The 26845-nt window shown below is 36.9% G+C and overlaps 1 protein-coding gene across 1 annotated transcript in view; it reads left to right on the top strand.

Moving 5' to 3' along the window:
- TENM1 (teneurin transmembrane protein 1) overlaps nucleotides 1–26845 on the top strand; it is a 353539-nt gene that overhangs the window by 74860 nt on the left and 251834 nt on the right. The window contains exon 2 of the mRNA XM_075513171.1: nucleotides 15256–15534. Within this exon, the coding sequence (XP_075369286.1) occupies nucleotides 15318–15534 (217 nt within the window). The 5' untranslated portion in view covers nucleotides 15256–15317. The remainder of the gene's footprint in view (nucleotides 1–15255; nucleotides 15535–26845) is intronic.

Genomic DNA, 26845 nt, shown 5'->3' with positions numbered 1-26845 from the left:
GATGGTTTAACACCAAGTTATTGAAGTAGTTCCGCCTCCAAACATCTGTGGTTGTAAAATGGACCCTCTCAAGCTGCTAAGACGACACTTTTTTTCGGTGTTTCTCCCAGTGCTTTTGTAATGGTTATCTTAGTTCTCTCATTTGAACTTCAAAGAAGAAATCATAGGATTACATTGCTAAATGCATGAAGTTTGTGTCTGAACTCATTTATGCCAGTGTGCATCAGTGCAGTTCCCATCAAGTTTTATGGGAATGCATGTAGATTTTTAGAAGAAATGCAGATTTTAGAAGAATGCATGTTTCCACCCCAGAAAAAAAAAAAGTATTTCTAACTGTCAAAGTCAGTAAACTGGTGAGTATTGCAGCTGCAGCAGTTTCACTGTATTTGCTCAGACTTCACTTTGAAATATTATTTAAGAGAATAATATTGAGGATGACCTTAATTGTGTAACTTGTAAGTTTGTAATCTTAATGAGCTCATTTTTCCAATCATAAAACTATCAAGAAAGCATTCACATTCCAACAGTCGTGTTTCTTGGTGTCTGGTTAGTGCAGCCACATTTTCATTGTGTTTTTTTCTTTTCTTTAACATACGAAAATTCCTCTCATCCCCCACTGAAGTGGAGGATCGTTTATTCGTTCATTTGTTTGTTTTGCTAAGGTTCTAGTGTTACAATGTTTTGAACACCTACTAACTTCCTAGACGCTATATTTAAGCAAGAAACTTAGGTAGGATTGTCACTTTAAAGAACAAAAGACCTTTGTACTTTTACAAGATTTTACAAGACTCCTGGCACTTTAACAAAAAAAGTTTGACAAGAACTAGATGGAAATCGTGCTTCATTCTCAGCAGTTTTAGGTATTAAACAAGAAGGTTTCACAGAAAGTCACGCAGATCGATGTGTTGTTGAGATATGACTTTTCAAATGTAGAATTAGCTGCTCATTTCAGTAAGAAGAAAACTCCTGGGCTACTGAACTGGCCTTGAAGATCAATTGAAATGAAAGTGATTAAGAATAATGAATGTTTTAGGAATTAAAGGCAAAACAACTTACTAAAAGTCTTAATTAACGGGAAAAAAACCTCTAAATAGAAGTATTTGTGTGTTCTTCTGACACAGGTAGCACACTGGCCATCATGGTATTGGAGATAGTAACACCTGGAAATGGTTCTGGTGAGCTCTGAAATCCTTGGTCCAATTCTGTATGTGTGCTTATCCTTAAATTTATTTAAATCAATTGAGCGGTGTAATTGTATTACTAAGCAACAATATCTGTTACATAAAGCTTGGTGTAACTATAGTTTAACCTTTCTACTTTTTTTTTTTTTAATATTCCATTAACTGCAGAAGAAAAATTGAAACTACATCTCTTTTCTCTTAGTCTACTGATGGTATTTTTTTCCTTCCTCCAACTATTCAGCTATTTCCAGAAACAAGTTGACCGTTTCCTTCTTTTTGTTAAAATGGTGCTCATTCAATGCTCAATTCCCTAAATATATAGATCAGTTGAAGCCACTGAAAAAATAATTGTTTCCCCTTCCAAGTGCTCCAGCTGGGATTGTCACCCCGGGACCAGATTCTACTGTTCTCAGAAAAGCACCCATAGAACAGTGCGTGCAGGACCAGAGCCACTTAATTTCTATCCTTGTTTTTCTGGCAGCATCTTCACCACAAGTAATTCGAAGTCGACTGTAGTAAGAATTGTATGTAGGAGTAGGAATAAGAGTTTGATTTATATGTATTTTAACTGTGATTAGGTCTCCAATCCTGATTAAAGCTTAGCTGGAAGTCTGTTAATAACGGGTTTGGGAATTGTTGGAGCTGAAATGAGGAATAGGCCCTCTAATGGCCATTTTTAGTAGCAAATTTCGTGTTGATGTTTATAGTTTAGACTGCAGATTTGTGTTCCTTGTAATTTTATCAGGGTAAGATATAAAAATATAAGTAGATTATATGTGTAGGAGGAATTTCTGTGTTTTTTCTAGGAAGGAAAAATTTGCATAGACTAAACCCCTTCTACTTGCAGTATTTTTGAAGCCAAAATATATATATATATATATATATATATATATATATGTTTGTAAAAACCATAAACAAATACCACCACTTGAGAGCTAGATGCTTAGTAAGTGAAGATGTGTCAGAACTTGTGCTCCAGGAGTATATGCAGACTTGTGCTTTCAGGAAAAGGCTCGCACTCTGCCTCTACAGTGGTTTGGGGGGGGCTGGGTGGTTGGTTTTTGGTTGGGGTTTTTTGTTGTTGTTTGTTGTTTGCTTTTTTGTTTTATCCTGAACAATGCACTTTTTTTCCATAGTTATACAGGGTACTGGAGGAGGATGTGAAGCCTGTATTTTATTTGGTCGTCTTCAGAGGAATTAGTGCCGATATTTCTCAGGTCTTTTTTCCATTATTGGTAATAGAGATCCTATCCTTAGTTCACAGGGAATTCCAAAGCCAGTGTCAACTTTCAAAAAAATTCACTTGATAGATTACCACATTGATGTAGGGGCAATCAATATATGTAAACAATTGTTTAGACAATTTTGCACAGTATTTTCACTAAAAAGTAGTTTTGTCCTTTCAAAAGTATGTAGGACCTGTATCTCACATGCAAGTATACCTCACATTGTAAGTCTGTTGTGCAGAATGATGTTCAAATTCGGTGGATTTTGAAAATGCCAGAACTGTGTCTAGCCCCAGACATTTCACAAGCTAACAGTCACTTGGGCATGAAATGCTTCTGGATGTATATAAAGGTCTTCAACCGGTCTTCAAGTGCATACAAAGATTTCTTTTACTACAGAACGAGAAATGACTGTTTCATTTGATTTTGAATGTTTGGTACTTTCTGTTTATTTACAGTGTAATATAATAGCAGTAACTCAGAGTTACGCTTTTAAGAGAACAGTGTTCTTCACAAGATTAATGTAATGTATGTTACTAGCTGGTCTCCTTTGGTGCCTATGGTCACATTTTACCTCCATGTTAATAACACCTTTCAGTGTTAATGTAACAAACAACGTGCTGGTAACATGGTAGCATTTAGGAAGGTATCCTGAAGCTACACAACTTTCTTTCTTAGACAGAGGAGATGTTAATATGAGTCATCTTTAATAACTGTTGACAGAAACCTTCTTCTCCCATAGCGAATTGCAGAACCTTAGAACTCCTGTACACCTAAGAGCACCGAAATGAGTATTTAGAATTCTCTCCAGATCAACAGTGATGCCAAATGTTTTCTAGGGGAGCTTATTTATGTGGCTACTTGTGAGATGAGCTATGTGTGTAAGTAATGATTTGCGTGCTGTTCTTTTGTCTCTGAACTTTCTTAATTTTAAAACATAATACTCTCTTGCAGCTGTATGGTGCAATTTTCTTCAGCAATGATATTTGTCATTCAGCATCATGTTCACAAATCCTCCACTGCTGACTTGCTCTCTTGTGCAAATCAGCAGTGGCTTACTTCATTAATGTCACAGTTACTTTTTTCTGCTTCCCCAAGCATCTTGTTCATGTAACGCAAAGCGCAGTTGAGATACCTGTGCTGTGGGGAATGCCTCTTTCCTTTCAGTACCAAGCTACCCATAAAAAAACAGACCAGACATGCAGGTTGCTTCACAGACTGGAGGAGGAATATGGGGACTGTTTTCAGAGCGTTGTTGTTCTGCACAAGACCACAGCATGACACGGAGTGAGTGAGTGTGCGTGGCATATTTCTTCTGAGCTTTTACATGATTGTGTGACGGGGCAAAATGCAGCAGCCAGTAACCAAATTCTGCTGGCAGAGTCTCCTTGCACCTTTGAGTGTTTTCGGATATTTACAAATGTTACAAGCCAGGGTGTGAAATGTGGGATGACAGTTAACATCCCTCCTCAAATGAAAGCAAGTTTTTTTGGAAAAAATGAAATCACTAGCAGATGTGAAGGGCAGGTGCCCATCTCATAACCTTAGTAAGAAGGCACTTGATACGGGAGAATATAACAAAGGATATCCACTGAACCGAATGTAATGCAATTCAGCCATAGGTTAAAGAAAGGTCATTTTCTTGCCTTGTTGGCTGGAAAGAGACAGCAGAGCCCTAACATATAATTGTGTTCTGTGACAGTAAAAGGAGCCTTTTGGTGCTTTGGGAAAGGAAAGTGACATTTTTCTTGCTCATGAAAGAAACACAGCTTCACATTAAAAATGTACTACAGTGCTCCCAATGTAAATAGAATTAACATGAGCTGAATTGTTATCCCCGCAACATCCCTGAGGAAAAATGATTCACCAAGACAACAGCACATCCTAACATTAAGGCAGGGATAATGATTCTGGTTTTTTTTCAAATACAGCTAGTATAGATATGTGTGTGTGTGTGTGTGTGTATACATATGTATAAAAGCAACAGACAAGAGCCACATACTTCAGTTTCATCCTTCCCTTTCTTTCTCCTTGCTATGACTTTTCAGCTGAAGAAAGGGAGCTGAACTAAATGGAGTCATTGCACAAGCGCTAAGGAGAATGTGTTCTTGCCAAGTGCTTTAGCAGGGTGGTAGCAGTGATAGTAATAGGTATATGATAGAAGGGCTTAAGTAGCTGAGAGTTTTGAGAACTTATTCCAAAAAATGAAGTGTGGCATGGTTTCATTTCTCCTAACTTATGTCCCCAAGGTAGGGTTGTAGTCATCCTGGTCTCCCTTGGTAGTCGCTCGGGATACAGAGGCTATTGATGTCTTTCTGAAGGTTCATCTTCCTTCCAGCACCTAAACAGGAGAGTAGGACCACTTGATTTCTTAGACGCCTCTGGTTAGTTTCTTGTTTAGTAGGAAGAATCAGCTGCAGCAAACTCCCATCTACTTTTGAACTGAAACTGGTTATTGCAGAATACGTTTCCAAAAAATGTGTCTGTTTCAGTCCCTCTGTAGTATTCTTGAAAAGACTACTGTTGATAGCAGTGCCTAAATTAGGAGAAAGGACAGTATCTGTACCAGAAGCACTTACACTGAAAGAAGACATGGCCAAACAGGAATTGGTCAGTAACTCCTCATTGAAATGGTTTTGGGTTTTTTGTGGGTTTTTTTTCCTGTCTAGGAGTGTTAAGAGGTCCTACTGAGAAGGTGCTTTATGTAGTAATGGTTTACTAAATACAACAGCCACTTGTTTCTAAGAAATATTTTTGAGTAGAAATGATTATTTTCTAGTGAAGTAAGGATTTTTTAGAAGTATATCAAAACTTGCATGTGCTTCAGTGCAGTTGCTAAAGTTCTTGGGTTTTTTCATACTTAGTTGAACAAACTCATGTTCAACATTGAACCTCTGTCTGAATTCGGATGGTATTTTTGTATCTACCTAAAAAGTTTTCCCTAGTATGGAATTGTACATTATTATGGAACTAAATGGCCAAGTCCTTTATAAAGCCATAACAAACATGGCTGAATCCCCATGTCTGTCTTCTCTCTTCCACCATGAGGGAAAGCATATATGAAAAGAAAATAATTAGCTTACCTACATTAGCTCTACCAACAGGGGCAAAAAAAAAAATTAAGATTTCAGAAGCTGATTTTAAAAACAAGCAAGAGGATTTAAATTGCAATTTACCATCTTAGAAGTGCTTAAGTATAAAATCAGTACCTACCTGTTAGTGTATTTTTGCAGAAGAGATGCTACATTTTATGGGAAAATTGCTCACAATGATGTAGGCAAGAGGCTACTTGTAATGAGAGTGCAAAAACTGTCCATGATGCTAATAGGCAGAATATGTAAAAATGTGAATAATGCTTAAACAATAGAGGAAATTATTTCCTGTTCTAAAGGCCAAATAAAAGAAGGCCCTGGCATAAAAGACTGTTATTCCACAAAAACACTAGAGGCATAATTGTATGTTTTTAGTCTGTTACATTTCCTTATGTAGGTGAGCCTTTAGACATAAAGCTAGAGAATATTCCCACTCTTCAGTGCCAGCACAACCTGCACTGTCCTTGTGGACTGCTAAAGAAAATGGTATAATCAGTTTTTGAAAACCGTAAGGTTGTGGATGGAGAACTTATCTTAAATTAATCTCTGCCAAGAAGGCTCCCACAGACTGGTAAAAATGGATAGATGCATAATATATACTTCCAGTTTGCACTACAGAAGACTCTTGGTACTTGCAGGAGAAATTTCTAGCAAACATCCATTACAAAGGATTCTCTATTGAAATGAGAACAAAGGTTCCACTAGAAAGATCTCTGAGGATTCAGATGTACCTTTTCATAGGTGACATGCTGATACAAGTCAGTTCTCAAGGGGTTGCATCAAGGCATAAATCAGCAGTAATTTCAACCCTGCAAGATCATAGCACTATCATGAACAGAAAGAAAATCAATCTGACACCAGCTCAAATAATAGCAGTTCTGGGAGTCACAGTATATAGTACAAGTCCATTGGGAGGGTCTGCTTGTCAGAACAATGGCACTTGAAGACACTGAATACTTTGACAGACATCAAAGCAAGAAGAAAAGGAACAGTAAGATCAGTTCTCAGGCATGATGGTGTCAGGCACGCAAATAGCGACCTGAGTGATACTTCAAATGAAGGTGATGCAGATGTTGGTCTTGTGGTCAGGCAGCAGTCAGGTCTTCTTGCAAAAAGTACTTCAAATGCCTGAAAAGCTTTTTAAGTTTTAACTTAGTAGGTGATGTCAAAACTGCATAATAATTGATGGTATTTCTTCCTAGAGTTAGAAGAGCAGAAGTTAAGAAAACTAAGTATTTAGGAAAAGACTGAAACGTTCACTTTCTATGTGTAGTGAATAATGGTGGCTTCATAAAAGTTCTTACTGCTGTGAAAACTTGTTTGAATATCCATATACTTGCAAGACATTAAACTATAGATCATATGCCTACTATAAATGCACCAATGTTTTGAGCCTGTACTGGAAATAAACACGTTGCTGAATCAATGCTGCTTCTAGAAATCCTAGAAGTTGTAATGTAGCAAAAATAAATGACCCCAAAAAGGCCCTAAATCTAAATATGAAGCCACAGCAAAGCTGAGGAGTAGCAAATGCTAGAGAGATTCTGATAATATTTAAGATAACATGTCCCATTAGCAATATGCAACTGGAGATGGTGAGCTAGCGTCAGCATTTTGTTTCAGAGATTTTTGTTAGGTGGGGTTTTTTGTTCTTGCAAGAGGAGAAGAAAATTGCTAAGGCCCTCTGAGATCTACCATGACATCTTGTGGGATCTTTCTTAGAGGGGAGAATGAAAACATAAGAATAATGCCGGGGGGGGGGGGGGGTATGTGTGGGGGGAATCTACCAGGAAGGTTCCCTTTTTGTGACCTTGTTCACTGTGATGTCAACTGATCACATCTTTTGTCTCATCAAGTGTGGTGGTATTTAGACTTGTTCTTATGCTTTGGTAGTCCATAAATACTCTGGTGAATAAGTCTAGTTTTGTTCAATGAAGACTTCTTCCTTTATTGTAATTAGAAACAGGAAAAGTGAAAATACAGACAAAATAGTCAGCTGAATGTTTTTAAATGCTGCTGCCAAGGAATCCTAGTATCATTGACAATCTAATACTTGAACTGTTTTTTAGATGTTCCATGGAATTGATGTGTTGTAAATTATTCTCATGTGCTATAACCTTATTGTGCTACAAAATTTAAATTGGTATCTCAAAAAATTAATAATATCGAAATGGAACATGTTATTTTCAATTTTTGTAATCTCTGAGCAACTAAATTGGATTTTAAAAATTACATTGTTGCTAATTAGGTCTTACTGGGTCTTCTTAATTAAGCACACAGTTGGAAAAGAGACATGGCAATAATTATCTCAATTTGATGGCTATACAATTTGCATTATCAACAAATAGCCAAAGCACGATTCAATTTTCTTGTCACATATAAATGAATACAATACTTGCTACATGTCGATGTATTTTAAAACAGCATACCTTCCAAAGGACAGTACTTGCTTATTCCTAGATGAAATGAAGGTTCCATTTTTCCTACCTGCATATACATAAGTACGTGTACGTCTCACTGTTGTATTATATTGTTAGATAAATGATAGCACTTACATAGTGTATATATGTAAAAAAACATTGTGATACTGTTCACCTCTTCAGAAGAGCTCCAAGATTAAACTGTATTTTCATAGGACTCGGTTACTGAGTGGAGTCTCCTAATTTTAGTTTTTTTACAATGCAAAATTATGCTCTTGACGACAAAATGGTAATCGTAATGGTGGAGAGCAACCTAAGCTTCCATTGACAAGCATTTTAACACATCATCTGGATATATTTAGTACAAAGAAGTGCCTAGTATATATTGGAAACGTCCTGTAGAATGGGAGGAAGCTTAGTTGTCCCAGGCACACTTGAATGTGAGGGGGAATGTCCCTTTCTTCAATTCCATTCTCTTCTTATAATGTCTTTTACTAGGAAAATACAGCTTTGACCATACATCCTCTCTGGAGTAAAAAATGACTTCTGAGAGATCCATATAGGAATATTGATCCTGTCATCTCAACCTATGCTCTTATATAGTCCAAACTTCCTTTACCTTTTTCCCTATATTGTCCCTGCCATACAGTGAAGAATTAAGTTGCAGAGGCATTAGGTGACGTGCCCATGTGTTCTGTACCAAATCTGTAGATGTCAAGCACTTGGCTAGTTTTACTTAACCCCAGAGTTTTTTGTGTTCTGCAAGATTCCTAGCTGAAGCGTCGAGATGCTGGAATACTTTTCACAGTGTTTTCATTATTTGAAATTAAAAGTTCACACCAGGAGTTATCCTGCAATATAACCAGGAATTGTATTTCCTAAAGTACAGTTCTTCAGAAAGACTTAGCGTTCAAGAGAGATTCTGAACCTGTCCAGGATGTATCACCCCGAATCATGGCTGTACTTTGTCTCATGGCAGTAGAGCTTTATCTTTTGTTCTTGAACCTCCATTACTTATGCTCACTAACATCAAATGATGGGTTTCCAAAAGAAAACATTAGGGAGTTGTGTGATTTTTACAGTCAGTGGCAATTCTCCAAGTAAAGTGAAGGGCACGTATTGGCCAAGAATTCTGTATCACAGTTGAGTAGCTGACATAACGTATGTTTTTCAGTTCACTTTCAGTCTTGCCATATGCCACAAAATACTGCAACAACCTGACTTTACAATTTTATTCTGCAGTGTTTTCTCTCTGAAACTTTGGATAAAATGGGCAACACTTTGAATTACTATAACTAGAATTAAATTAGACTTTGACTAATTTTAAATGAAGATTGTTAAATGTGAAAATGAACCTTATTCCACTTGCATCTATCACAATGACAGATACAAATGTATGGGCAAGTGTAATCCATCCATAGGTTAAAACAGCACATCTTCTAGGGAGTGTGTTAAACCCATGGTATGCCCCTGAAAGCTGCATTTTGCATTTACGTATCTGATTTAGAAAGATATGTAAAAACCCATAGTCTCAATATTTCACAATCTCACTCATACACAGAGAAGTACTGGGCGTGTCGTACCTAGTGATCCATACTCCATTATGTCGTCTTCAAACATCTTTTAATGTACAGCTATTTTATGATCCACAGAAAACGTTCATGTGAATTTTGGTTGCTTCTTGTTTTTTTTTAAATACTCAGTTTCTTCAGTCAGTCTTCTAGGGACTGCTTTCAATTACTCTTTCTTCGTTTTAGTATGACTTTTTCTTTCCAGTGGAAAGTATTATCTGTTCCCATCCTGCAGATTTAAGCAGACTTTCCATATTTCTTCATAGTGCTATCTAATTCCATGCATCATCTGGAAACGTAATTTGTTCCTGCTCTGCTGCTGCTCAACTGTTTTTGCTGGTATCTTTCTCACTGGGTATAACTGTTCTGTAAAACAGAGAACTTTAAGGATGACATAAGGACTTTCTTTGTTTATAATATCTAAACAAATATTTGAGGGATATGGTTTTGAAGGTATGTACAAGGTCGGAATATTTTTTCCTGCCCCCCCCTCCGCCTCCCCCCCCTTGGTATTGCATTTCTCAAAGGTTTAAATCAAGAGTGTTTGCTTTGTTTTGCCTTTCATATTTTACAGTTTTGTATTTCAGAAAAGACTTGCAGAATAAAGGTACTATTCTTTTTGCCTTCAGCAATCCAGAGCAGAAATACCTGCTTAGTAGTTCATTTTCAGAAAGCAGTGGTCTGCAAAGGTAATAAGCAAATGGTAGCTTTCAGATAAGGGTATATGTTGAAAGAAAAGAAATACAGGAGAGAATTGAGCAAATATGGAGCTGGGGTTTGTAGCTGATTGAACGGCCCTCTGAGAATGAAAAACAGAATTACAGGAGACTGCCTTCTGAATTTAGGTTTTGAATATATGCAAACAAGGAGTGTTTCCTGGTTGTATTTTAGCATCATAACTGCAATTACATTTTAATTCCATGGAGTTTGGAATATCTGAGTATTGGACATAATGCTTAGTTGAGGCCAAAAAAGGTTACAATTCTTCATGTTTTTACTCTTGTAAGCTTCCGGAAGACCCTGTTCAGCTACGTGATACTCATTATCATCCGTATCCTGACCTCTCCAAATAAGTCTGGACTTGCTGGTCCAACTGGCTATGCCACTGGTGATTTGACGGGGTTGATGGTGGGTAATCAGTATGGAAATCTCCTCATTAAATGGGCACCCTATCAGAGCAGCCTGGTAAGAACTTATACAAAGCACTATTAAAGTAACGTGACCTCTGTGGCATCACTGTATTTGAGTACAGAACCTCTATGCAGTATAAATGCGTACAGTGAGTTTTCTTGTAGAATACCTATTGATTAGTATGTGCACTGCAAACAGCCTCATCACAGGCTTTCTCATAAGCCACAGTTATCCTAATGTTATTGTGCTTCAGAGCAAGGAGGATTCTGATCTAAGCAGAACATGAAAGTTAGGTGCTTGACGTAAGAGGGTTTTGATGCAAGTGACATGTGAAAATAGTTTGTAATAACACGTACAACATGCATTTAGAAAGTTGCATAAATCATACATTAAAAATATAAATCCATATGCATATCTATATTAGTTCCATTATTTAAAAGGTGGTGTTTTCCCATCTAATAGAGCTTTTTGACTTTTTTTGAATTTGCAAGTGTGTTTTGTTGTGAATTTTAATGATTAGTTGTGTATCCTTCTACAAATCTGACTGTAAACCGTATATGGTATCTATTTTAAAGCATGGTTGAGAGTTACTTGCTATTCCATGCCTAACTATATGTTTCATTTATTAATATGTTTATATGTGTAATAAACATAAAATATGTATATATTTTATAATTTTGTTTTGTTAAATATTTTGTGAAACCTTTCAATGACAGAACAGTGATGGAAAGGTCAGAAAAGTGCTATTCTTTGTGAGGACGAGAGCATTAAGACACTACACAAAGGTCCCTTACAGGAACTGTAAGGTTTTATGATTTTATCATTTTTATCATTTTGCTGACAAGGTCAACTGGATATTGATCGGCTGGGTATTTTGTTTAGTTACTTGAAGACCAGTTATTTGAATAAACCTGTGTAAACATCCAGGCAATATTCTTTGTACTCCTGCCCTATTCCAGCATTTTGAGTTGCTTATTGTGTTGTCTTTTTCTAAACAAAATAAGAAATAAGGTTAAAGTATTTGATTGCCAGTGTTTAAATTCAGGTTATCCTAACATACCATCACTTGTTAAATTTAACTTAATCTCTTACTGTAGAAAAACTTGAAGATTTGATCTGGTTTTTTATCATGTGTTCCTGATTCATAAAAGCATTTTTTGATGAAAAATTTTATGAAGTATTTTTCCAGTTCTTGCAAATGATTTATCACCTGCTTTCATATCAGGCCAGGTAGCTGTGGGTTTATGAGACATTAATGCCCTAAGCGAAAATAAAGGAAGCGCAAGTTTAGTCCATATGTGAAAGGAAGTCGAAGTTTACTGTGACATTTGACGCTCTGGTGCTGTATCTCCAGTCCTTATGCGAGCCATTAGTGCCACTGTGTTTTAGATGGCTTTGGTAAAATTGGGTGGGATGGGAAGGGAAGAGTTAGCCAGGTGAGCTGAAGGTTTTCTTCCTTCAGGTGGTGAATGAGTAGGCCACTCGGGATCTGTCTGCGTGACATCTGTGTCTGCATCCGTCTGCCGTAAAGGGTGTAAAACTTCACGTTAAGTCTTCCTGGGCTTGTGCAGCGTGCACTGAAGACGGCGAGTATTACAGCCTGGCGCTTACGTGGGTGGATGGACAATGTTAGGCTGAGCAAAGTTGAGCTGTGGCTTCACACACATGTGCCAGGCCTTTGCACCCCTGCAGCTGGAAATGTGGTCATGTATGACAATGGCAGGAGACAGTAGTAGAGTCCCCGAGCAGGGGGAACGTGATGCTAAGGTTGTGACACTCATAAGCTGATCGTGTTTTTTAATCATTCTTGCCCTTACATAATAAGGAATAATAAAATTACAGCTTTTAAGGGGATATTTTATGGAGCTTTTACATTAATTTAGATTTGAGAATATGCACATCCTTACACATGAAAAGATAGCACATATGAAAGTATCACAGTAGAAGAGAAGGACCTGGAACGTGTAATGAATCTAATATTAATTGCTTACATTAAATGATTTGGTCTGTCTACTGCCTTGGATAACATCATTAAATGTATTTCTGCCACAAACTGTTCTCACAAAAAGTAAGGACTTTGGTTATTAAACCTTGTTTTAAAAGACTAAAAATAAATCTTTGTTAAGTAGTTGGTTTTCTGCAGCCTAAGTTTTACAGGTCTCTGTGCATCCTAATAAATTTTTGTTACTTGTTTAAAAAAAAAAAAAAGTCACTATTGAAACCTCCCGCAAAATAGATGCACAGCAAGGTTATCTTTTAGGAGGAACTTCTGTGTATTTTTTTTTTTCTGTGAGTCAAAGTGCATAAGTATACTACTAATTTTTCCAGTAATGAGCTAAATTTGTCGGGTTCATTGTTTTATGCTTTTGAAAGTGGGATGTGCCACGTGTGTCTGAGGCTGCTTGCGCTTGTTGCCTTCATGGCAAAATTTATTTCTTGTCTACTGCATCTTCTTAGTAGAGGCCCTTAATTTCTCCTTATTTTCCTGGGGCTTCTATAGCATCGTCTCCATTTGTTCTGTCAGACAGGATATATAGGAAGGCTTTTTCCTGTCAGTAACCATTTCTACAGAACCATCAGGTAATCTTTTAAGCCAACCCTGTGCTTGTAAGTCACAGCACCTTTGTGTTCTTCTGTCGCGGATCAGACTATTAAAGCAACTTATAAAATAAGTACTGAACTTCTGAAGCAATAATAGACAATGTTGGCAAATAACAGTAAATTATTTAGGCAAATAGCTTTTGAGAAGCAAATAGTGCTTACTAGTAACTTGCTTACAGAAGCATCTTAACAGCAACTTGATGTGGTGTGATCAATCCAGAGCACAAAAACTTGTGTTCTTTGCTGAAGGCCCGTGACATACTTGTCAGCCAGCCTTGGTCTCTGGCAGACTGGCAGCTCCTTAGTTTGTCTTTTTAGTTCTCTCTCTCTCGAAGAGTTTTTTATTGACTTGGGCACTTTCAAGCCCACTTTGTTGAGCAGGAGATGTGAACTGTGCTAGAGCTCTTTATCCAGGTGCTATTTGCTTCTGAAGAGCTGTTCCATCTCAGGTTAAACGATTGGATAAAACTCCCTGAGGTTTAGTGTTTCAAGCAAAGATGTGTCTTTATCCTTTCTCCAGATAGCATCCTGAAATGTGGGGAAGGGAAGGCATGCACTCCATGGTGTTACTTCTGCTGTAGTGGTCTGTCTCCCTTCCTGTCATCCCTCCAGGGGTTCTGTGGGCCTGGCTTTTCTTCTTCCGTTACCATGTTAGAAGCCTTATTCCCTCTTCACGCCACATGCAGTGTTTTCCACTCTTGCTCAGGAAGGTAGTCCTTTCAAAAGTATTGGGAGGACACACAAGCAGGAGCTGAAGTTTTGCTGTGCTGGAACACAGTGATAGCTACCATCAGTTGTTTCTCAAAAATTCAGACAATTTCAGAAGTGAAACTCATCTCTCTATAGCCCTCTAACAAGTGCTTTCTGTGGGTTTTTTTACGTTTGCCTTTTGTGAGTTTTCACTTTTTCTGTGGTTGCTTTTGGAGGTTCATATTGTACGCTCACAGCTGGCAATGTACGGGGTTAAAAGTCTGTTGCAGATGGGAAATGGGCTGATATCAAACTGGGTGTTAAACCTACTTCCCTCCTTCCCTCTGCTGCTGACCTTCAAATCATTAAGAAGCTGTGAGCAATTGCTTTTTAATTAAGCAAAATGTCTTTTAACTTCTATGGTTTTGGTCATCTAGCAATAATATTTACAGTTGCCTTTTTTGTTACATTTCTTTTTCTAGGTTAATAGCATCTGTTAATCTAAAAAAAAAAAAAAACCAAAAAAAAAAAAACCAAAAAACCCCACCCAAACTTATTTTAACAGAGCTCCCTGTTTGTGAACCATGCTGCTGTAAAAGGCGTACCATAACCCCTGTTATTTCATCGCAGAGTTTGTCTTAAAATTAACGACGGAAACATCTTCATGAAGGCAAGGTTACAGGACAAGTGCACCAGTTGCATGTGCAGTTGCAACCCGCTTGATTTTAATGATATTGGATTTGAACATCATTTTAATGATATATAAAACTGCAAACTGCGAAAATGTCCATTTCTGAACCCTCATATGCTCTCGTAGAGTAACGGTGTGGTGTTTTTTTGTTTTTACTAAGTCTGGTGGTTTTCTAAAGTGTGAAATCTCTTATTCTTGATTAAATGTAATTTAATTTACAGAAAATACTTCAAAAGAGTGAATTTTCTGTTTTCTAGGCTTCATATTTTAAAAGATACAAAATGTTATTTTCACTTAGGATGAATATGCATCCCTTTAGAGAAATAGTAACTGTTCCATCCTAGCTTTAATACCAAATATACGTTTTTGTAACATATTTTGTGTATAAGGTACAGTTATCGCTTGGTCTAATGGGATAGTGTTTAAGATTTGGTGGTTGTTTTTTTTTTTCTTCAAGCTGCTGTTATTTTAATTCTATTTTTAAAAAGAAAAACAGTAAAATAAGACATGTTCAGATTCTTTCCTGAATTATAGTGATGTTAATACAATTTAATTGGTTTCTATCAACTAAAAATAAAATTGGTCCTTTGTGAGCTAAATTTATATGTGATATCTGAAATGGGTTATTGTTGTTTTATTTTTTTTTTCCCAGGACTATTTTCTCAAGGAGTTCCAGTTGCTTGTTTTCATGACTTTAAGCCTATTTAATCAGAGATGGAGCAGATGGACTGCAAACCCTACCAGCCACTGTCAAAAGTTAAACACGAAGTGGATCTAACTTACACAAGTTCTTCAGATGAAAGTGAAGATGGGAGAAAGCAAAGGCAATCTTATGACTCAAGAGAAACTCTGAATGAATATAGCCAAGAGCTAAGACTTAACTATAACAGTCATAGCAGAAAAAGAAAAACCATTGACCAGTCCACGCAAGGTAAATTGTTTATCTTATCTACTAATTATGGTTATTACGTTCTGATTACTTACTATGAAACAATATCATGTCAGCAGACAAGCAAACATTTTGTTTTCAAAGGCTTGTAGTGACAACCCATTTCTTACCTATTTTTAACCATGCTGTAATATCAGAAATTTAGGAAGTGTTTTTTTGAAGTAAAATTGCTTTTCTAGCAGGATGGACTGACTGGTATTCTGGAGACCATCACATGATAGCTATAGATAAATATTTCTTTAGTAGTAGCTACTCTTCTTACTAATGTTGACTAATGAATTATTTACTACCTTTGCATATGTTGTGTGCATTTTGGTATAAAGTCAATGTCAAGCTTGTAGGCTATCTCTGCATGTGCTTTCAAAGCCTATGAATGAATTCAAATGCAACAGCTCTCCTAACAAAATGTCTGATCATATAAATAACCAAGTCATTTAAAAACTGAAGATAATTAGTGTATTGTAAGAAAAAAGCAACAGTTAAGGTTCTTTTTTAGCCTTTTGCATGATACAGACAGAAGTCTAGGACAGATATTTGAGAGCTTATGATGCTTGAGCTAAGGTTAGGAAAAGCTACTGTTTGGTTAGAGATAAAAGCTAAAGACTAAGACTAAAGAAAAGGAAGGAAATGAACAGAATTTACTGCAGCATTCCCTGATGGACTACTGCTTGTGGAAACCCACGTGCTGCCTTTAACACACTTTGTACAGACAAGTGGCTTATCTGTTGCCTTCAGCTCTGTCACAAATTTGGGCAAGATGGTGGGGTAGGAAGAATGTTTTTAGGAATCAGAGTGCGTGTCAGAAGCAGCGAGAGTCCTGTCCCCTTAAAGGTAACAGCAACAAGGTTCCAGGGGCAGTCACTCCCTGCTCTTCCAGGAAGTGGTTAAATAGATCCGTTATAGCGTGGCCAGTACTTCTCAGCTAAAAATTTTGGTACTCATTAAAAAAAAAAAAAAAAAACACCAAAAACCCACACCAAAAAAACCAACCCCAAAAAACAACCAAAAAAACCACACAAAAAACCCACCCACCCACCCCCCCCCAAGCAACCCAATCCCTCACCGCTTACCCAGAAAAGCCTTCTCCAATTTTCTGAATATTATAAAAATTTTCTTTTTTTACAAGAAAATAAAAAATGGGCTTTTTGAAGCTGGAAAATTTGTCTCCTCTGTGATGTGTAAATTAATGCAAAAATTAGAATAGCTGTGCTACATAGCTCTTGCAGCCTTTTTGGTTTTACTGCAGATATTCTGAATCCAGTTACTTTTATAATACTGGTGTTGTCTGAAAGTACCTATAATTCACGGGAGAAATAATACCTAGCTGCCAGAGATAGCCTCAATCCAGGTACATATATTCCCTCCAAAGACGTACAAAACTGCAATATTGGGAAAGAAAAAGTCACGAATACAGATTTCAACAAAGTGTTGTATAGAAAACTCGACTTACATGTTTGATTCTTTGTAAATGACTTGATCTTGAACATGTTATGAGAGTTTGGTTAACTAAGTTATGGCTATATTGTTGTAACTGGAGATGATGTAAATGTACTTGTAGATGTATGTAAAGCAACCACCTCATTACTGATAACTGTGGCTATGAAAGCATAACCTCTGCATTGACCTAGGCCTCTGAAGAGCTCCCTGTTTGCAAAGCTTTGCTGCTATTGGTATTCATGCTAGCTGTAGCATCACTAGCTTGGACACATATAAAAGGATTGCAGTCACTCTATCGTAGGCATAAGAAACCAGCCTGTGTGTCATATGTTGAATTTATTCTTCCAGAACAGTGCCTCTGAAAGCAATCGCATTAATAATTTTGGAGAAATGGTCAAATTAGTGTGCGTTTCTGCAAGAAGTTGTCAGTCATGAACTTCCCTCACTTATTCAGGACTGGCCTGTTACGAATCAGATTTATGCTTGTGCAGACCAACAAGTATTTTACACTCATGTTGTAAGATGATTTTGTTGGAAATGTATATGCCCCATGATTTTCCATTTAAATTCATTCTTACGAGATACAGTATGAATTAGCAGATCATCTATTTTACAAGCATTGGTATTTTTCTTCTTGGAAGCAATACAGTCTGGTACTGCTTCAAACTGCAGTATGAGGCTTGATGTCTATGTTCATAGAAAATCACTTAAGCCTCTACAATAGTTTTTCAATACGCAGGGCAGCACTTAAATACTTGCTTACCTCTAGGCACCTTCTTTCCTGAATTGTCTAGGTCAGTATATTATTATTTAATATATACTGCTTGCTTTACTGTGTTATTGAGCATAAAAGCGTTTTTAAAAACATGTACTTGTGTACTGGTTTGTAAGGATGGAGTTGAACTTCGCTTGTTGTACTAGAAATCATAGTTTTCTCCTGTGACAAATTCAGTTTGGTATAACTGAGTTAGTAATTGCACTGCTAAGTATATCTGTTTGGCTTCCCGTGAATTCATCCCTGTATCTTTCTCCTGTTTGAAATCATACAGTTTTCCTCTGCCACAAATTGAATCTAAACGTTTGGCCTGGCAAGCAACAGAGATTTGAAATATAAAACCGGTTGAGCTCAAAATTCAAAAAGAGCAAAAAAGTTTGTAAAGCTCAGTGTAAAATTTCAGACTTCAGCCAGAATTTGATTTGATGACCGTTCTAGTGTGTTATTTCCAAAAGGACACCAGGTTTCACGGTATGGGGCCTGGGAGTTGGAGAGTTCTTGGCGAGTCTTGGTAGTTGCTCAGTCAATACCAGAAAAAAAATCAGGTTTAGTTTTGAACTCTGAATCTGGCATGAACCCATAAAACTACAGATGGAATTTGTTTTAAATGCATTCTTTTCTAAAATTCCTCATCGGAATCTTTAACAAAGTTTTTCTCATGTTTGGCACATCTTTGGAATGTAAAAAAATCCCCAAAAAATCAAAACCAAAAAGCCCACAGCGCCCTTTTTCGAAGAGGATTATTCTGCAAGGAGAGCGCCGTACCATGCCATTGCTTAAGACTATTGCATAAAAAAATTCTACATATGAAAGCTAAAGGGGCATCCATAGTTTTATCCCCAGGTGGTGACGTAATATTCTTCACTAGCTACTAGCTACAACTGAAATAGTACCATGTACGTAAGGTGTGATGAATTAATGGATTGCACAGTGAGGATAAAATCCGTGAACTTCATCTGCAAAAGGTGTGAGAATAGATGAGAAAACAGACACGTAGTAACAGTCATGAATGAAGTGATAATGATGAAGGGTGAGATAGCAATCAAACAAGCTCTGATGACGGAATGTGAGAAGAAAATTGTTTCAGAATAAAAAAAAAATAATAAAGAGAAGTTTATAACAGGAACAAGTGTAGGTGTATCTGTACTGATCTAGTTAGTTTTGTGAAAAGAATCACCAGTTTAGATGTTTATGGAAACTGGAAGAATTTCTATTGGCTACTTAAGCATAGTAGGTTATATAAATTAGACTGGGCAGTCATCTGAATTTAGTAAATAGTCAGAGTAAAATGTGATCTATTGCTTCAAAATACTGATGTATCTCAGCAATTTCTGTGGAGTTTTTTGTTATGAGCAGTTTGACTATTTCATTGCTACTATCAATATTGAGGATTTATTTCTATGAAAAGTTTCAATTGAAATCTGAGATTATGTAAAGTCATTACATGTGGGTATTTATGTGTTTGCATATATAGACAATCTGTATAAACCAGAACTCCACATGGCACGAACTCAAAGGAAACATTTTCAGAGTTCTCAAATATATCCTACAGAATTGAATAGCACTGTTAGTATTTTGCAAAATATTTTTTTTGTGTCAAAGCTTTGTTTGAAAGGCCATGTGTTCTTGCAAATTACAAAAATTTTTGGTTTAAAGATTGAAAACAATACCCAAATATAGAATACTCAACTGCTTCAATATTTTTGTACTCCGTGGAATTCCTGAAATTGCATCTCAAACCTTACTCTTCAAAGAAGAATGGTTTATTGGTTGGTTTCACACATCTTATAGATAGGAATAGGAAGAAAAAAAACCCAGTAGGTACAGAATTAATCTATTGATTAAGCAATGATTTCTAGGTGTTGTTCTTGAGGTCTGGTACTGATGTCCTTCATGGAGAGTCCAGTGCAAGATAAATTGTGTGTCTTGAGTTATTTGCATCAGAAACTTGTAGTTATCTGACAACTCCAGATTTAACAAATAACACTACAGACTGTTTCAAGCTCAGCTAAGTTTCACTGGCCTAACAACTCAATGTGAGGAGATACAAAACTCTCCTGACAAAGTGTCATTGACTCCTGAAGAGTCAGTGCTAATTGCATAATGTGTACATCTTAAAATGAATTCTCTTAGTCACTGGAACGTTCAAAGTCTTGTTTATCTGAAGATATGTAAATCTGCAATAGCTCATCCTGGCAAGAAGATCTTATGAAGTGAATTCCTGGCAGACCCAATATCATATAGTTTGGGGATATTGGCAAACACAGTAAATTAATTCTTGGAAGAATTGGTAAACACAGTGTTTTGTACTTGAAAGAGACGGGGTAGAATTGGCAGAAGTCGTCAGAAATGTTGCTCTTGCTAGGAAACTCATTGATGGACCTGGTTGCGAGGAAAAAAGTTCTCGTAGTTGTACCATACATAGATTACACTTCTAGCTTATTTCTGACCTGTTTACGTCATTAGAACTGTTTTCTTCCACGGTTTTCTCTGTTTCCACCAAAGTAAATATGAAAGGAGCTGTACTCTACAAATACTGGCAGTACAAAACAGCTTTATGGCTTTTAGGTTAATTATAGAGTCATAGAAAACACTAGTTTAGAGGAATTAATTCCTGATAGGATAAGCATCTGGGATTGAGTCATTGGCATGATAAAGTTTATTGATCGTTAACAATATGAGCATACGGCGGTAAATTTCTGGTTAGACAAACGTGTATTTCCTGGCAAGATAAATACATTGAACTGCATTATGGGCAAGGCAAACTGGAGTTATTCCTAGCAGGAGGATCCAACAGAAAATATTTTCTGGTAAATCTGTGTGAAAAAACCCAGCATTACTAGTATTCTGGGAAATGACATTTTAGAGTGCTTCACAAAGGATTGACCTATTCTACTTTTAGCCCAAGAAGTAAGGAAAAGTTTTTTGTGGGACAAAAGCTTCAGATTGGTAACATATTAAATGTTTTGTAGAGAAGGTATATAAAATTATCCTCAGGAGCAATAGGTAAACTGATCCAGCTAAATGTTCAAAATCTTCCTTAAATGAACTCTGTTGGCTTCATGAAGAGGCCTGGGTCACAATGTGAGAAAGCTGTGCTCTTCAGCCTAAGGCCACTTCTATTTCATCCGTGATTTTTTTTTTTTTTTTTAGCTTACTGCTGTTGCCATCCAATTCTCATTTCTGCTCTCTGTTATGTTCTACCAGTGGTGAGGAAATGTGGGCAACAGAAATGTTCCAGTGCTGAAAAGCACTTTCTTTCCCTAGAAAGGAAAAACTGCATGTGGGGTGCAGAAACTGGCAGTCTATTTTGCTATGCTTAAAAGTTCAGCAAATTTAAGCTTACCAGGAAGGAAAATTTAAACACATGTAACTCTTAACATCATATGACTAGTCAGAAACAGTTTTACTTATCATCACAGACATAAATATAAGGCGTGCTGACAAGCACTGGTAGGAAATTGTCCTGTCAGGAAAATGTCATGATGGTTTTCTGTCATCTGTGAAGTAGCAAAAGCTTTTTACATTATAGCCATATTCTCCTTTGATTTCAGAATTATGTAAATCCATTCGGGGCAGCAGATCTGCTTTGTGTCTGTATCGGGGCCATGGAGAGTTGAATTTGGGCTGTATCTAGCATGTGCTTTTTATTTCAATGACTATTTTTAAATGATGTGTAAAGGTAAAAAAGCCAATCTTTATTGGCTTCTCCTCTTAATCTGGTATGTGTAACACTAGAATAATACTCTAACATACCACAAGTTTGTGGACTTGAGCCCTCCCAGAGGAAATTCACAGCCATTCTGTTGGCATCGTTTTTCATCGTTTTAATACAGATTTGGAGCACTTACCTGGGTGAATTTAGGACACTGTGCTTTTAAACTTCCACAAAGAGCAGTTAATGAAGGGAAAAATTTTATCAGAGGGCATCCCCAAACTCTTCTTGATGTTAAGAAGGTAGAGCGCAAGTCCTACCAGTGCTAACCTGGTGGTCTATGGAATAGGGTAGAACAGTTCAATATAGCTCTACCTGCTAGTTGCATACTTTGGAGTCTTTGCCAGTAGTATTCATGTGATAAAGGCTATCAAAATAAAGAATATTATAATGGCTATTTATTGACATGTGAACAGGACATGGTAAAATGCATTTCTTCTGTTTGCAGCTGGAGGGGAGATCATTAGTTTTGAAAAGGACAAGAAAAAATGTAAAACGAAAAGAAAAAGTCTCTTAAAAGAACTACTGCTATGCAGGCTTTTAGAAATGTGGTAGTTTTGAACTCTTCAGCTGGGTAGTTATTTACTTCTCTTGTTCCCAGTGTTTTCGTTATGATGAGATTTGTGGATTAATGAAGGATGGGAATTTTTTTAACCTTTCAGCTGCATAATTTGTTTAGAGCTGTGTATTAAGTTGTTGTGGGTGGTGATTGTAGCACAGTGGAATGAAGCATTCCTGAGTTCTGGAAGAGGGAGGCTGATTACAAAGGAAAGCAATTCTTTTTGCAAGCACTTTTCTTGAATTCTGTAATTTAAGGAAGAAAATACAAAAATAATATAGAAGACTTCTGGTAACATACTGTTACTGGACAGGTCTTGTATCAAAACTGTTGAGGTATTTTGTATTATTAGAATCTTTTCTCACTTGTTTGCAAATGCCAGACATTTAAATTTTAGACTTTTAGTGTCATCTACAACATTATTTTGCTAATTGTAGAAAATCTTCTGGGAACTTAGTTTGTGTTTTGTCCCTGCATACTTTAGAGCAGGGACTTGAAGCATAATGAAGAAGTGATGTCTGTGTAAGGGCACACAATACATCCCTCGTACTGTCTCGTGAAAGGGACTCAGCTTTCAGCAGAGGGTGATTTAAAGGTCCTTCAGATTTCTGGGCTGTATACTAGCGGAAGGAAGCGATAGCTAATAAGCTCCATCTCCTGCTGCTGTATGTTACACCATCTGGTCTGAGTGTTTATGAGCTTCATGTTATCCAAAAAAAAATTACATATGAGGCAGAGTGAAAGACTCCACACTCCTAAAGCTTTAGTGCATCGTCTCCTCCTGTATTCCCTTGCAGAAACAGGGATTCCTGGTGTGCCGAGCCATGCTTTGTTTGGCTAGTTGTGTTCTAATCATGGTGATGTTACTGTCACCCGGAGAAAAACAGTGCGATGAGCGGTTCCCTGTGGCTTCCTGGACTGCAGCCTTCTCCTCGATGTGGGGAGTGTCTGCAAACTCTAAAGGAAAGGAAAAGCTGCAGTTAGATTCAGACCCCCTCTGGATATTCTTTCTTGATTTGCCAAGTAATTGGAAATTTCTCTCCTTGGAATAACTGGGGTGAGGAAACTGTATGTTTGTGGCTTCATTTAAAATCTCACGGGGGGAATACTTTTCCTTCCCCTCATCAAATCAAAACACATGAGCAAACTGAATGTGCAGAGGGACTCTTTTCCCACAAGGCTGAAGCGGGTGCTCCCTTCCTAGATCATGACTGTGCTACAAAAGCTTGCAACCTGCTGTCACCACTACTGTAATGCTGCTTCCAATCTTATAGTATGTGCCATCATCTCAGTGAAAAAAATGCCTTATGTGATCAAAAATAGTTTCATTCTCATAAGTAATTCTTCTGATTTAAAAAGTGAATATCTGAGAAAGGGGAAAAGCGAGGGAAAAAAACTACTGAGAAAGGAAATAAACTAGAGAAGGATCACAGTGCATTTCCAATCCCCTGCTAACAAATCTCATCTAAGGAATAAAAAAGCATCCTCCAAATGTTACACAAGCTTAACAATCCATTTGTCAGTGTATAGATACAAATGACAATCCTAATTTCCATTCTCTTTTCTGACTCACCAATTTTCCATTGTGTAAAATGCCAGAAATCATAGAAATAAAAATCAGAAGGGGAGAGTAACCCAGCCAGTGCAACAGAAACCGAGATATAGCAATCCTTACAGTAACCTGTGCCCAATACTAATGGAATATCCACAGCAGAGGCTTAAACTTTTGAGTTAATATGTTTTGGAATTCTATTTGTCTAAGCCTGAAATTATATCTGTGAAATGTTCTTGCTATATTAATAGAGCCCCTTCCTATAACACTTAAAAGTGCCCAAGAAGATCTGTCGTAAGTTAAAACCAAGATATGAACAAACATCAAGACAGAGTGTCGAAGCGAGCATTACAGAACATGGGAACCAGTGAATGGCTCTGCACTTCTACAAGCCATTTTAATATACGTACTCTTGCTGTGTCTTTTATGTCACTCTTTTTGAAACAAAGAAGAGCTGTCTTATTTTCTGGAACTAGAAATCTGCTTTGCTTATATTCATTCATAGAGCAGATGCTGAAACAAAATAACATTTCTTCCCAGGGTTTCTCAATTATGTATCTGTCAGAAGATTTTGTACCTCTCAAAATAAAGAACTGTCAAGAAGTAGCTCAGTGAGTCGATGACATTGCTGCGTATCTGGATAAATAGCAGGGGGGGTGTATCCTAACTCATTTAGAGCTTGAATTAGTTTTTCTTTTGAGAGTGAGACTCAAATACTTCTGAACTTAGTTCTATAGGTATTTATGTGAAATAAATTGTGAATGTGACTTAAATCTAAGGTTCTCCTTTCAAAGTTTCAGTTTTATTGGAAGCTACTCAAAAATCAGTTTCCTGCTGACTGTCACTCATTAGGAATGCTCTGCAAGTGGATGAAGTATCTTTAGCTCAGACGGAAAAAAACAGCAAGGAAGGAATAAGGTAATGTTTAACACCAGCAGACCGATTCTTTCACCACCACCACCACCACCCCCCCAGGCACCAGTTATATAACGAAACAGTGAATACTGAGTAAGGTTGATATAGTCACTTCCAGCTGTAACCTCAGGAAAAATAATCTGAGGACCTAGAAAAGTCACATATCAAAATATAAACAGTTGCTGTGAAAATCACCAAGAGATTATGAAGCCAGCGAATTCAAATGATAATATTAGCACGGTGACTAATGAGACGTAAATGTTAAGTTTTGTAAAATTTTTGAAGGATTAACTATGCTTTATTCAGTATTAGTGTACTGGAATTCATAATTGCTACAAATGTTGCATCTGTAAGAAAGAACATTAGCAACTGGACTGTCTGAAATATAGTGCTCAGAAACAAGCTATTACAGAAGTCCTAGTCTTTTTTCTGATAACTGAAAACGGTAGTATCTGAAAAGCTAGATTCAGTGTTGCCACTGACTTAATTGACATAAGGTGCTTAGCTTCACGCATGATTTTTGAACTGCCAGGAAAATCCCAATGATGTGAGCCAGGACTGTTACCGTGCTTTACAGACAGCAGAGATCTCTAGAGGAAGCTGTTATTAGCTAAAGAGAAGCAGCATCAGGTTATGCTGCCCATGGCCCCTGGAAGTAGGACAAGCCCGTCTTTGAGACTGAAGTGCCAAAATCACCCTTCCCTGTATACCTGGGAGTGGAGAAGAATCTGGATGTCCCTGCTGTTAGCACTTTCTTAACACAGAAGTGTAGCGTGGACTGTGTAGAGCTTTCCTTGCAAAGAAACTAAACGGCAAGTGCTGTATTTCATGATTCAGCCGTTGTTTGCATCGCTTTACTAGTAAGGCACTTTTCCTGGAATTAAAATAATAGAAAACAAATAATAAAGAAGAGTGAATCAACTTTAAAAACCTAGAGATGCTCAAGGTTATTCCCCTTTCCTGTAGATGGCATTTCTAAACGTCTAAGCATTTAGATAGCATTTCTAAGAGCAAAGCATGCATAATGGGACCACATGAACGTGCTCCTGCTGCCTTTTGGACAAGCAGCAAGGCAACAGAAGCGGCCTGCTAGAATGGGTGGAATGTAGTCAGTCCTCGCGCTTACAAAAATATGTAGTGTTTGCTGTTAGGAGGCTACCATAGAGGGAAAAATCAGCGTAATCTTAAACATTGAGAAAAATTCATTGCAAATTCATGAACTGTTCTGCAAAACTTCTGTTAATAAAATTGTTTTTAGTTAAGCTAAATGAGGTTAATCTATTTTTATTTTTATCTGTTTTTTAAATTCATTTCAATTTTCATTCTTCTATGGAATGGAGAATTCTTTATTCACTGGATTTTCCACACTCTTTCTCACTAATTCAAACATAATTTAAGATTACTTCCATTCAAGCAAATGAAGATGCAGTGGTCTAAAAGTGACCTAAGTAAGGGAATAAATGGCCCAGTGTGCTTAAACTACATGATTTATCAGAGGGTTTTATTTAAACTTTCTAACAGTTCTCCAGTATTGATGGTCTTGGCTTCCTGGTACAGGTGTACAGTTCCTATGCACAACAACGTAAGCAGCAAAATATTTGCTGGAAATTCTTAAGGCTCCCCTGCTTCTAAATATTTTAGTAGGAAAGTGGTTAGTGTTTAGACGTACATAAAAACTTGAGTTCCGCTTCATTTTAAATTACAGACCGAAGATTATTCACATATGATTTTCTTAACAGCATAATGTAATAAAATGTATCCTAGAAGTAGATTTTGTTATGTATAGAAGTTATAGAAATGGAAATGCAGATAACATAGTGAGTGATCATTTATGGGTATGTTAATTTCTTAATTCATTCAATTTATTAGTCGTAATTTTTGTTCTGAGTCTTAAAAATAGAAGCTTACTTGTGCTTTCACTGATTAACTGTAGAATTTTGTAGTTCTGGCATCATGCAAGAGGCTTGCATGATTTACTTCAATATTGTTCAAGAGAGAGGTAAATAATAAAAGTGAGCATTCATGATAACTGGAAACACAATTAACAACACTAGTGCAGAAAAGATGTGGTTTTCTTTTTTCAGGAGTCTTTTTGGGGCCTGTGAAACATGCATGCACTTTTCTTAGGGATGAAATTTTTTAAATTCTGATCAAAGAGCAACTTCAAATATTGTTTAAAACATTTGCACTCAATTCAATTTGAACATATCAAACATCTTCCTTCCTTTCAAACACTTGCATGAAATTAATGATGTCTGCTAGCTTGATCTCTTTATTTCACCATCTATTGAAGAAAAACAGTTCTGTAACTTCTTATGCTGCTGTAATAGACAAGAGAAC

This window comes from Mycteria americana, chromosome 10, assembly GCF_035582795.1.
Source record: "Mycteria americana isolate JAX WOST 10 ecotype Jacksonville Zoo and Gardens chromosome 10, USCA_MyAme_1.0, whole genome shotgun sequence".
In the NCBI taxonomy this organism is placed as follows: Eukaryota; Metazoa; Chordata; class Aves; order Ciconiiformes; family Ciconiidae; genus Mycteria; species Mycteria americana.
Note: the sequence above shows the minus strand (reverse complement) of the source record. Positions and strands in the feature narration are given on the sequence as shown.